The sequence below is a fragment of the Octopus sinensis genome, linkage group LG2, assembly GCF_006345805.1.
Source record: "Octopus sinensis linkage group LG2, ASM634580v1, whole genome shotgun sequence".
Taxonomy (NCBI): Eukaryota; Metazoa; Mollusca; class Cephalopoda; order Octopoda; family Octopodidae; genus Octopus; species Octopus sinensis.
In genome coordinates this window covers 85,596,692-85,610,190 of record NC_042998.1, presented here as the reverse complement: position 1 = coordinate 85,610,190, position 13,499 = coordinate 85,596,692, and the positions used below count along the sequence as shown (strand labels likewise).

The 13,499-nt window shown below is 38.3% G+C and overlaps 1 protein-coding gene across 2 annotated transcripts in view; it reads right to left on the bottom strand.

Annotated features, from left to right (window-relative positions):
- LOC115230949 (protein C12orf4 homolog) overlaps positions 1 to 13,499 on the bottom strand; it is a 163,138-nt gene that overhangs the window by 13,878 nt on the left and 135,761 nt on the right. For both annotated transcript variants that reach the window (XM_029801056.2, XM_036514941.1), the window contains exon 9: positions 1,684 to 1,805. In XM_029801056.2, the coding sequence (XP_029656916.1) occupies positions 1,684 to 1,805 (122 nt within the window). The remainder of the gene's footprint in view (positions 1 to 1,683; positions 1,806 to 13,499) is intronic.

Sequence of the window (13,499 nt, the reverse complement as noted above, 5' to 3'; positions counted from 1 at the left end):
ACATTCAGCTTCATGTATTAAATTCTAATTCTTCCATTTGTAATACCAAATGTCTATGTGTGTATACATACACATATGTATACCTACATAAATTTACATAACTGATGATAATTTACCAATACTAATTTATGAGCTACAAACAACAGATGGTGTCCTTTGTTTTGTTGGATTTTTGTAACTTCTGAATGTATGACATTAATGCTGAGTTGGCAGAACTATGAAACCATGGACCAATTGCCATGCTGTTGTTACAATTCTCTACTTAATTCTGAGTTCAAATGTTGCTGGGAACAACATTGCTTTTTGACAATCTATAATAATAATAATGAAATTATTGTATACAGTGCTCAGGTGCACCACAACCTACAATCTATAAAGTAAGAACCAATAACACTGTACTAAGCATGACTAAATCAAATATATCCCTCTCTTTTAAATACTAATCTTGTGCATAGACAAAATAAATCATTTGCTTTTCTTCCACTACTTTGAGTGTGTGCATGAATGCATGTGAGTGAGCATGCATGTGTGTGTATGTGATCAGACATACTTTAAGGAGGCGAGCTGGCAGAAACGTTAGCACGCTGGGCGAAATGCTTAGCGGTATTTCATCTGCTGTTACAGTCTGAGTTCAAATTCCGCCGAGGTCGACTTTACCTTTCATCCTTTCGGGGTTGATAAATTAAGTAACAGTTATGCGCTGGGGTCGATGTAATCGACTTAATCCCTTTGTCTGTCCTTGTTTGTCCCATCTGTGTTTAGTCCCTTGTGGGCAATAAAGAAACAAGACATGCATGCATGAATGATTACATTTCAGTTAGCTTTTTTCTCCCTTTTTCTACTGTTACCACCTCAACTAGCACTTGTCCCAATTTCTTTCATTTCTCTCTCTTTCTACCTATCTAACATACCTGCCATTTGCTGTCATCTCCATGATTACAATAACAACAGACAACTGAAGTTTCCAGTGTTCACTAACGAAACTTGTAGGATTTCCCCGAGTATTTTTAGAATTTCTAAATTTAACTACTTGTTGTTTTCCATACACATCAATTTTATTCACCATGTGCAATTAAAATCACTGTTACCCTCTCATAAATTATTAATATACTCACGATGAATGATTAAGTCTATCAATGTAGCATGGAAAGAGGATGTAACAGAATATGTGTATTTGTACAGCAGACAGAGTCTAGTTGTTTATGAAATTAGCAATATGTACTAATTACATAATTAGTAATGCGTAATTAGTACTTTACTATTAGTATTTTAAGATTTTTCTTTGTCATAGCAGGACAAATAATGAGCATGTATGAGTGTATGTATGTGGGTATGTGTGTGTGTGTGTATAAGAATATGTGTGTGTACACAATGAAAATATATGTGCATGCATATTATGCACACACACACACATTTGGATATTTAGGTGTGTGTGTATGTGTTTTTATATATATATGTATGCATACATATATAAATTATATATGTATGTCTATTTAAGTACTTTCCTGAACAGAAGTGCATCATTCAAGCACTGATGGAGCTTTGTGAATAAGAGTGACACTTGATCGTGGTTGCAATGTATTTATACCTGACCTCCTGACATAGATGTAAGCTAACAAATGTAATTATGTCACACAATACAATTAGTTTATATGTAAGTCAATGATGTAAGTAATAACATACCTCGTTTGATGCCAGTGTATGAATTTAGTCGATTATCAACCAAGAACACCAATCCACACAAGTTGTTTGAATATAACGACATAGCAGTCTGCAAACGCTGCGGTTCAGGAATGATCACACCACTGAAAGTAAAATCCAGACAATAAATAACTAATTGCAACACAACTTCATTTTATCTTCGCATCAAACCTGCAACACTAATTCAGTAACAAACTATTGCTTGACTCTTTCACATTTATATTACTCTAAATCAAATCAAACCAAATCAAAATAGATGAACATCAATGGAATTTGTATCCTTGTGGTACCAGTGCCGGTGGCACATAAGAAAACCATCCGAACGTGACCGTAGGCAGTACTGCATCGACTGGCCTCCGTGCTGTGGGCACGTAACAAACACCATCCGAGCGTGGTCGTTCGCCAGCCTCGTCTGGCACCTGTGTTGGTGACACATAAGAAAACACCATCCGAGCATGGCCGTCTGCCAGCCTCGTCTGGCACCTGTGTCGGTGGCACATAAAAAACACCATCCGAGCGTGGCCGTCTGCCAGCCTCATCTGGCACCTGTGTCGGTGGCACATAAAATCACCCACTACACTCTCGGAGTGGTTGGCGTTAGGAAGGGCATCCAGCTGTAGAAACACTGCCAGATCTGACTGGCCTGGTGCAGCCTTCGGGCTTGCCAGACCCCAGTTGAACCGTCCAACCCATGCTAGCATGGAAAGCGGACGTTAAACGATGATGATGATGATGTCAAATGTGATGCTTATTTATTCACATTGTTTTGAATTATTCATGCATTACCATGTAGCTTTTTGATGACATGATAATCTATTTTTAAAATGACTCTGTAAGGTAGGTGAGAGAAGACAGACCTGGTCAGTTTTAACATAAAGCAGGGAGAATGTTTTAGCCAGGCACAGCTGGTATAAATGTAAAGGGTTAACATTGTCTCTTAGTGAAATTAAAAAACCAAGGTATCTAACCCTTTTTCATACCACCCAACCTGAGACTGCCATTGGTTCAATGATATGAACTTTTTTGATTTAAAATGATCCAAGTTAACTCCTTCTTTCAAAATTTTATGCAAATTTAAGTTCTAAAAATCAGTTTAAAATGAGAAAGTTATTTTACTAAATTTTTCTACATTAATTGAAACAAAGACAGTTCTTTCAACAGAAAAATGGTAACAAAAAAGTTAAACTGCTGAAAGCACAAGTATTAAGCTATCATTTATTTTACTTCTAGATTTAAGTATTAAATCAATTTTCAATTATTCGTTATTTATTTTGTAAATATTGGTTTTATTACAGTTAGTTATAAGAATGTTGGACATGGAATGAAGAAGATAGACTAGATTTGGTGATGGTGGCTGGAATGAGATGTACATTGAACAGATTTTGGGAGGTGGTGTGAGAAGGGGAACACTACTGAACTGAAATAAAAGCCATATTCTGCAAGTGTGAGTAGTGTTGACCTATAAAGGTGAGACATTGGTAATGAATATGGAGCAGCAGAGAAGGCTGGTAAGAACTGAAATAAGAATGGTTTGGTGGATGAGTGGAGTATCACTGAAAGAGAGGAAGGCAAATAATGGAAAACAGAGAATGATGCAAACTGAGCCAGTAACAGATGAAGAGAAAAAAAAATGGGATGAAATGGTTAAGTCATGTGCTGAGGAAAGATGAATGTGAATGAGTGAGAAAAGAGAGGAAACAAATATGGAAGGAAGTAGAGGATGGAAAAGACTTAGAAAGACATGAGTAAAGATAATGTGAGAGGAAACGAGAACAAGGTTTTGGTGAGGGATCTAGACATCTAAAGCCCCCCGTTTTATCCAGGAAAAATAATTTTTAAATGTTTGTTGTTGTATCTAGTGTCAGAGCTGGCTATGTTGATAAGCTGATACTGATCAACCATAAAAAAGATCCCATCCAAGTCATATGTCTTTGAGCAAAGTGCTTTTAATTTTTCCTCAGTTCATTCCATCTAGCTGAAAATGATTTCTATTTTTGACACAAGGCCAGAAATTTTGAAGGTGAGGGAGTTAGTCAATACCAATGACCCCAGTACTTGACTGGTACTTTATTGTACTGACTCCAGAGGGATGAAAGGCAAATTTGACTTCAGTAGGTGTTGAACTCAGAACATACAAGTGTTTCAGGACAATTACCTGCCTAGAACAATTCCTCCTGACAATAACTACACCCTAGGACAATTACCCCCTTAGTTAATTACCCACTCTCCAATATATTAAAAAGTTTTAATTCATCATCTAAAAGTGCAAATTATATGCGATTCCTTGCAAATATTGTATCACATTTATGTTTTCTTAATTGCTAACTACAGCATTAATACGGGGTGAAACATCTAAATATTTCTTTCTCGATGGCTGTTTAGTAAAACCTGTCAAGAATTGAGTCATAAGTATTTGTTATAATGCTTGCTCTCTTATGATATATTTTTAAAACTTCCAAATGATTGGGTGGTAACAACCAGCACTTGATAAAAAAAAACTCCTGTGCTGCCCTTCCACAGCCTTGTTTGTTCTTGGAAGTTCATCCGATGTTCTGTTGTACATATTCCATAGATCCATTCCAAACACTGGTTCTCGCTGTCTTCCTCTTCAACATGGTTATCCTAAGTATTATTCTCCAAGTTATCTTGCAAAGGATGTTTCTGGTGGGAGTATTTCACATAGGGTTTCAAAAGTTTTTTCAATATCACAAGTAGGAACAAAAGCTAAATCAGCTATCATTCTCATAGAGGTTGAAAACTCTTTTTCGTCTTGGTATCGCTGTTGAAATCTATGAAATTGAATGTTCTTATAGATGCTTTGGCTAAAGTGAAAATAACAATCATTTATCTTGGCTTGTGGAAATGCCAAATGTAAACTATTAATCATGGCCTTTTCAAAATCTACCATGATAGTTTTGGGTGCTAAATCTTGTTTCAATGATTTTAGTGGCTCCAGAAAATTTGTGTAAGTAGTTTTGGCTTTTATCAGGTAACAGAGTGTAAATTAATGGCACTGGTAAAAAATAGTGGCTTATACACTGGAAAATATGGTACACATCGAGGGTTAATTGCTTAGGGGTAATTGTCCTTGTGTGTGTGGGGGGGAATGTAAATGTCCTTGACTCAGAAGAAATACTACAAATCATTTTTTCTGATGCTCTATTTTCTGATGCCAGCACACCATTCTATGGATGATCCATAAGTCTTCTGTTATTTTGCAAAGCTGAGTTCAAATATCTACAAAGAGATTAACTGAAAGAGGTTTCAGTACCACCATGCCAATTTGATCTATAAAATTTCACATGGTTTCCTAAGCATCAAATCACCAATTTTGTTTACTGACCAGACAAACATGTTAACCAATACAGATCAGGAAAGCCATATCAGTATTTGAATTTGTCACTCACTCACTCACTCACACACACACACTCATGGCTGTATGTATGCAAATATAAATCTATACTGATATCCCAATCAACTGTTTACCAGAGGTTTATATCACCCTGATCCAACAAACAAGTAAAAGTCAGTCAAACACTACACTGATATATCTACTCAGTCTTTTAACTTTTAGTTTATTGAATGAATGAATGAAATAAGAAAGGAAGGAATGAAGGAATATGCTCAGCCTCATGGGTGAATGCTTGGGGGCCTCAGGCACAACTACCACTCCTTGTCACATATTGTGGTCACAAACACTCTGCCAGGGCCCTCCCCATTCAGTTCTTCATATCACCACTCCATTTTCGTCTCTGTCATTTGCAAGCCTGTTTTCCATCCACCAGCCATTGAGGATGTAGGCACAAAGATTCTGGATCTTCATAATGAGACCAAAATATTGCAATTTTTACTATCTGACCATCATCACTAACTTTTCTTCTGCACCCAATTTCTCCAGAGTTAAAGCTTTCGTTTGACAGGTTACCCAACTGATTTGCAGTGTTCGACAGTAACACATCATAGTTTATTAGGGAGCTTAAATGTAATATTTATACAGAATATGTTGGTACAGTTGACTCACATAGTCACCAACATCACTAAATATAACATAATTCACAGGAGACCAGCGTATGCAACACCATTTAGTGCTACATACATTACCAAGTGAAGTTATTAATACTCAAATGAGTTTTTTAAATTATTGTCTCAGAAATTCCACATTATTTCACAAATGAGATTTTAAACAGTTTGAGTGGAAACAAAGTTCCCCCTAAACTGAACAGCTGTATATGTGATCATATTATAGAAGCAGCATATAAAGAAAATTAAACTATAGAACTATAGAAGTATTACAAAAACTTGTTTAAAACAGGTACACAGCTTGTAAACCACATGCATTACCAAGTTAGCTAATGTTTCTACATAGTAAGGCAGTGAGCTGGCAGAAATGTTAGCACACTGGGCAAAATGCTTAGCGATATTTCATCTGACTTTACGTTATGAGTTCAAATTACGCCAAGGTTGACTTTGCCTTTCAGGGTTGATAAATTAAGTACCAGGTCTGTACTGGGATCAATCTAATTGACTGGCTCCCTCCCCCAAAATTTCGGGCCTTGTGCCTAGAGTAGTAAAGAATATTTCTACATAGTTAGATTTTTTTTGCAGGATATTGGAAACAAATGACATTGCTTGTATGACTGGTGCTCTCGACTATCACATGATGCCAACACACACACACGCGCGCACACACACACACACACACACACACACACACACATACACACACACACACACACACACACAAAACAGTTTCTGTTTTCAAAATCTACTCACAAGGCTTTTGTCAGTCTGAAACTATAGAAGAAGACATTTGCTTTGCCCAAAGAGCCATGTGGTGGGACTGAACCTAAAACCATATGGTGGGAAGCAAACTTCTTAACCAGAGCCATGCCTGCATCTTATGTTCTCCATATGATGCATGAGTATGTATTAACAAAATTTAAACCTTTTAGTAATTATAATGTATCATTGAAAATTCTCTTGATATTTACAAGTCTGCATGCTCTATAATAATAATAATAATAAAAAAAAAAACAAAGAGTCTGAAACATTTCTGAACACAAAGACCATTAAAATTAAAGTGATCATTAGATGGGACTGTAATCATTATTGAAAAGTCTAAATTAGACATTTACACTCACCCACCAAACCATTCTTATTTCTGTTCTTTTCACAATTATAATAGCCTCTATTCCTTGAAGATGGATGGGTGCAGGACAGTTTTGTTCAGATATTCCCATGCCACTTGCTTCTCTTCCTCACATCATTTTCTCATGTTCAACTTCATTTCTCCTCCAGGCCCTGTACTAATCACTGTCTCCAGTTTATAGGCGTAAGAGTGACTGTGCGGTAAGTAGCTTGCTTATGAACCACATGGTTCCGGGTTCAGTCCCACTGCATGGCACCTTGGGCAAGTGTCTTCTACTATAGCCTCGGGCCAACCAAAACCTTGTGAGTGTATTTGGTAGATGGAAACTGAAAGAAGCCTGTCGTATATATATATGTATGTGTGTGTCTGTGTTTGTCCCCCCCCCCCAACATCGCTTGACAACCGATGCTGGTGTGTTTATGTCCCCGTAACTTAGCAGTTCGGTAAAAGAGACTGATAGAATAAGTACTAGGCTTACAAAGAATAAGTCCTGGGGTCGATTTGCTCAATCGACTAAAGGCGGTGCTCCAGCATGGCCACAGTCACATGATTGAAACAAGTAAAAGAGTAAAAAAAAAGTAAAAAGTTCTTCATTCCCAGATCATTAGAATTCTCTCCCTGCTCATCATGTCTTTCCCACAGGTATTGACCTTCAAAGGTTCAAGACAAACATTTATGAAACAAATTTCACCAGGTTAGGAGGGCCAGCAAAAGCCATTTTTCTAGACTGAACAATTAAAACAAAACAAAAAAGAATACCATTCACAGTCATCTACATTTTGTTCAGTCTTGATTATCCCAACAAACTAAAGGCAGCATCCTTTCCTAGTTACACAAACATGTCATTTGATACAATATTGCAAAACCAGCAAACAGTAATAAAATATTTTATTTTAAGAAAAAAAAATTTGTCTATGGAACACAAGAAATAGGACAGTGATTTCATAAGGAAATAAAATAACAGTTGCTTATAAGAAGGCTCAATGTAGCTTCCATACATAGGGTATTTTTGGTAGAAGTCAAATGGGTACTGCTTTCAGTTGGCATTCAAAAATGATTGATGAAGTAAACATAGTTAAGATAATATGATACATATGACATATACTTTGACATTTGTTGTAGGAAATCCTGAAGGTCAGTAGCACAAAATGCGCCAGAATGTGCAATGTTAGCATACAAGGAAGAAAAACAAAGCAAAAAACAATTCTGTGAGTGTATATATATATATGTGTGTGTGTGTGTGTGGTGTACACATATGTTTTATATATGAATAAATAAACATAAATAAGACACATATACCTATGTCTGCACATATACACATGCATATGCACACATATATGCACATACATACACATGTACCTATGTCTGCACATATACACATGCATACGCACACATATATGCACATACATACACATGTAGACAATACAGGTTTTACATGTATGTATATGTATATACACATCATCATTTTAACATCCACTTCTCCATGCTTCTAAAGGTTAGACAAAATATGTTGAAGCAGATTTTCTATGGCTTGACGCCCTTTCTGTCATTAAGCTTCACCCGTTTCCAAGTAAGGTGATATTGCCCCATGGCCTGATGGAAAGTTGAAAACAAAGGACACTGCTTGCATGATGGTGATGCCCATTTACAACTATCACACAATGTCAAGGCAAGAAGACAGTAACACACAAGCACACACCTGTACAGACATATGTATATATATATGTATGTATGTTTGTGCATACATGCAACATATATATGGCCATGTCATGAGTTTGGAAGGGAACAGGTACATAACAAAGTCCCAATCACTGAATGTGAATGGAGCATGAGAAGAAGATCAAGGAAAATGTGGGTTGAAGTAGTGAAGAATGACTTCCAGATGTTGAGTCTCATGGAGGAGATGACAAAAGACTGAGATCAATGGCAATTCGTGGAGGCTCTTAAAGCATATTATTTATACCAATGCCCCTGCACCTTATCTGTCCCTGATGTGTTTCTTTCTCACAACTTATTTTCCTAACACCCATCCTTCTATCACTCTTCTGACTATGGCACTATCCATTCAGCTGCTGTAATTATTTGAGAGCAGAGCTGCACATATTGCACCCCCCACCTTTTCTGTCCCCTTACTCACCCTCTCTGAAACCACCTTATTTCTGTCTACCGAACAGCTCTTTAATCTCCACTTTTCTTGTACACCCTCTCATCCTACCAATGGCATCCTCCATTACCTATGTTCGTTTGCCAAAATTTCTATCCCTGAATACCTCTGACCTCATCCTTGGCACTGTGCATCTCTCACATACCACCAACACTTCACATTGCCTGTGCTACCTCCTAATGCCTCTACTATCTCTCCCCTGTTATTCACAAGTCACCACACCACCTGTGTTCACCATTCACTGCTTTCCCCTCCATCTCTGCCCATCTGCCACTTTCTTTTCACACTATCACAAACTTACCCATTCACCCTGTCAACTTTGCTTATATTCAAATTCCTGTTACTCTTCTTCACCACCATCTTCTCCCTCTTCACAAGTGAGGTAGCCATGTGTCTCCTCCACTGCAAGACACCTGTTCCTGCCCCACTAGCATACTTTAACTTCTCATCACCAGGCATAAAGTTGCCTTCTTCAATACTATATCCATCTGGCCTCCGTGCCGGTGGCACGTAAAAAGCACCATCCATTCGTGGCTGTTGCCAGCCTTGCCTGGCCCCCATGCCGGTGGCACGTAGTACCATCCGTTCATGGCTGTTGCCAGCCTCGCCTGGCCCCCGTGCCGGTGGCACGTAAAAGCACCATCCGTTCATGACTGTTGCCAGCCTCGCCTGGCCCCTGTGCCGGTGGCATGTAAAAAGCACCATCCGTCCGTAGCCGTTTGCCAGCTCTGTCTGGCACCTGTGTGGGTGGCACGTAAAAAGCACCCACTACACTCACGGAGTGGTTGGCGTTAGGAAGGGCATCCAGCCGGAGAAACACTGCCAGATCAGACTGGGCCTGATGCAGCCTTCTGGCTTCACAGACCCCAGTTGAACCGTCCAACCCATGCTAGCATGGAAAGTGGACGCTAAATGATGATGATGATGATCTCAGTAAAGGGGACTTGTCTTTTGAGTTACTTGGTGACTTTACCAGTGTTGATACCATGTAAAAAGCACTCAGTACACTCCGTGAAATGGTTAGTGTTAGGAAGGATGTCAAAGCAAACATTGAAGCTTGACACAATCCTGCTGCATATCAGCTCCTGTCAAACCATTCAATCCAGGCCAGCATGGAAAATGGATGTAAAATGATGAGGATAGTGATATACTTATATATATATATATATATATATATATCATCATCATCGTTTATATATACACATATATATGGTGGTTTACTACTCCTTATGTAGAGTTTGGCCACCTCCTGTACCTACACCTTAGAATCATCATGGCATCTGATGTAGCTTCTTAAACCAGACAATATTTTGAAAGGACACCCACATAGATTGTATATCCGATTTGGACCACCAGAAGCCACTAAGTTCTGATCTTTGTGGATCTTAAAATGTCTTTTGAGGCCTCCGTTAGATTTGCAAACCTTCTGGCAAAAAATGCATTGATTTCTCCAGTGATTTTGATGCCTGAGTGTTAAATTGCTCAGTCAAGTCTCGAGTGCTTGTGTGCTTCTGTTTACAGCGAAACATCAAGAAACTTTTAGATTTATAAATAAAAGCACAGATTTCACAAATCCCACTGCAAAAGGGAAACTGGTCACAAGTTAAATTTGTACTTTTGTTTTTCCTCCTGTACAATGTTACCATATATAGCTTTGAGAGCTCAAAATTTATTCATAATTAGTGATACACACACACACAAATATATATATATCGTCATCATCATCTTAACATTTGTTTTTCCATGTTTGCATGTATCTATCATAAAATTTTCATTGAGGTAGATTTTCTATGGCTGGATGCTCTCCCTGTTACCGACCCTCACTTGTTTGAAAGCAAGGCAATTGCACATGAACAGCACAATGGCCAGACATGTTTTCACAAAGACTGCTAATGAATGACACTGCTTGTATGACAGTGAAGTTTGTTTACAATTAGCAGACACACATTACATGAGCATAGCTGTACAGTACGAAGCTTGCTTCCCAACCACATGGTTTCAGATTCAGTCCCACTGAGTGATACCTCGGCCAAGTGTCTTCTACAGACACAGGCTTGGTTAAGAAGTCTGCTGCTACCCAACCATGTGGTTTCAGATTCAATTATACTACACAGAATCTTGAGAAAGTCTCTTATGTCTACAAGCCAGCCAAAGCCTTCGAGTGAAGCTAGCAGAGGAAAACTGAAAGAAGCCAGTCATATATGTATGTGTGTGTGTGTGTGTGTGTGTGTGTGTGTGTGTGTGTGTGTGTGTGTGTGTGTGTGTGTGTGTGTGTGTGTGTGCATGTCACCCCACTGTTTTGACATTGCATGGTGGTTGTAAATGAATATCTCCATCATACAACTGAACTTCTGTGAAAACATTCTGGCCATTGGAAGATATTATCTTCCTTGGAAAGAAAAGAGGGTTGGTGACAGGAAGGGCATCTTGTCTGCCCCAATAAGTTCCATCTGACCCTTGCACACACTTACACACATGATACACATCATCATCATTATCATCATTTTAACATCTATTTTTCCATGCTTGCATGTGTTGGCTGGAACTTGATGAGGCAGATTTTATGCAGTCAGTCTCCTTACCACCAATCCTCATCTGTTTCTAAGGTGAAAAGGTGAAGGTTGGAGGCAGGTTGGGCTTCTTTCAATTACCACCTACTACATCCACTCACGAGTCTTTTGAGGCCACAGTAGAAGATACTTGCCCAAGGTAACAGGAATTGAGACTGAAATCAAAAGGGAACCAAACAGTCATTAAAAGGGTGTGTGAGTGTATTTATGTTTGTTTAAAGCATTGAGAAATTTGAAAATATATGCAAATGAAGCTCATAATATATCAGATAAAAATACCCCTTAGATAGGAAAAGAGGGCAGAATCACCAATAATTGAACCACATATCTATTGAATATCAGATGGCCACAATACTATTATGCCAAGGGATAAGTTAGGTCTCCTTGGTGTATGGTATACCAGTATACCATACTGTCTGTGGTATAATAAGAGGCCAGCACTATTGGAGAGAGAGAGGGGAGAGAGAGAGAGAGAGAGAGAGAGAGAAAATCAACCCCAAGTGACTCTAACAGAGGGACCAGTTATTCAAGTTGAAGCAGTCTGGTAAATAAAGTGATTAAGACTGGAAATGCAGCTGGATCATCAGAGATGGTTGCTGAGATGCTTAAAACATCTGCAGAAATAAAGTGTGGGCTAGTCATTCAACTAGTCAATCAGGTAATATAAGAAGGTGTCATGCCCAATGGTTAGAATAGTAGTATCGTTGTAGACTGTTACAAAAGTAAAGGAGCTGCACCAGATAGAAGAAAGGGATATCAAACTTTTGAACCAAAGAGCAAATTTGATTATGAACAGGATTGACCTGGATGAGATGCTGTTTGACTTTTTGCCAACAATGGCATCAAATGCTAAATAAGCCTCTACATCTAGCATTAGTAAGGGTGTGAGTGTTGGTGACAGGAAGAACATCCAGTTAGAGGAAATCAAATTCCATGTGACCCATACAGGTATGGAAAAAATAGATGTTAAAATGATGATGACGACGATGAATATATATACATATGAGTTAAGGCTACCATTAGTTTCATGATAAGAGAGAAATCATTTAACAACAATTATCAAGCTTACCACATGGAACATCAAGGATTGTTTCTAATTTGGATTAAAACTAAGGAGGAGATGAACTCCAATGTTCCATGTGGCAGGCTTGACAATTGTTAAAGTATTTCTTTTTTAATATGAAACCAAGGGTAGCCTTAACCCATAGATAAAGAATTGTTATCCCCCAATGCTATGTTGAGCACTCATTCTCATTGTTCAATATTAACGTGCGTGTGTGTGTGTGTATGTGTGTGTGTGTATAAATATATATTATATCATGGAGAGAGCCTATTCCCTTTTACCTCCGATTACTTATATAAGCTTTCCTTCACCCAGCCTACATCATGGGGAAAACAGTTATCATCTAATGTTCACTTTTCCATGCTTGCATGGATTAAGTGGAATTTGTTGAGGTAGATTTTCTACGACTCGGTACCCTTCCTGTTGCCAACACTAACTTGTTTCCAAGCAAGGTAATATTTTCTCATAGTTGGACATGTTTTTCATGGGACTGGAAATAAACATTACCTATATAATGGTGATGCTTGTTTATAGCCATCATGAGATGTCAAGACGAAGGTGTACACACACACAAGTGCACATAGCAGGCTTCTTTCAGTTTCCATCTACCATTCCCACTTATTAGGCTTTGGTCAACCTGAGGATATAGTAGAAGTCATTTGCCCAAGGTACCCTACAGTGGAACTGAACCTAATAACACATGGCCGGGAAGCAAGCTTCTTAACCATATGGCCATACTCACACCTACAGTGTATCTAAGGCTACATTTATTCATTGTGTTGTTCTTTTATTTTAAACAGCAAGGTGTACCTTGAAGGAGATACATTTGCTCTCTTGTCTCAGTACTTAGAT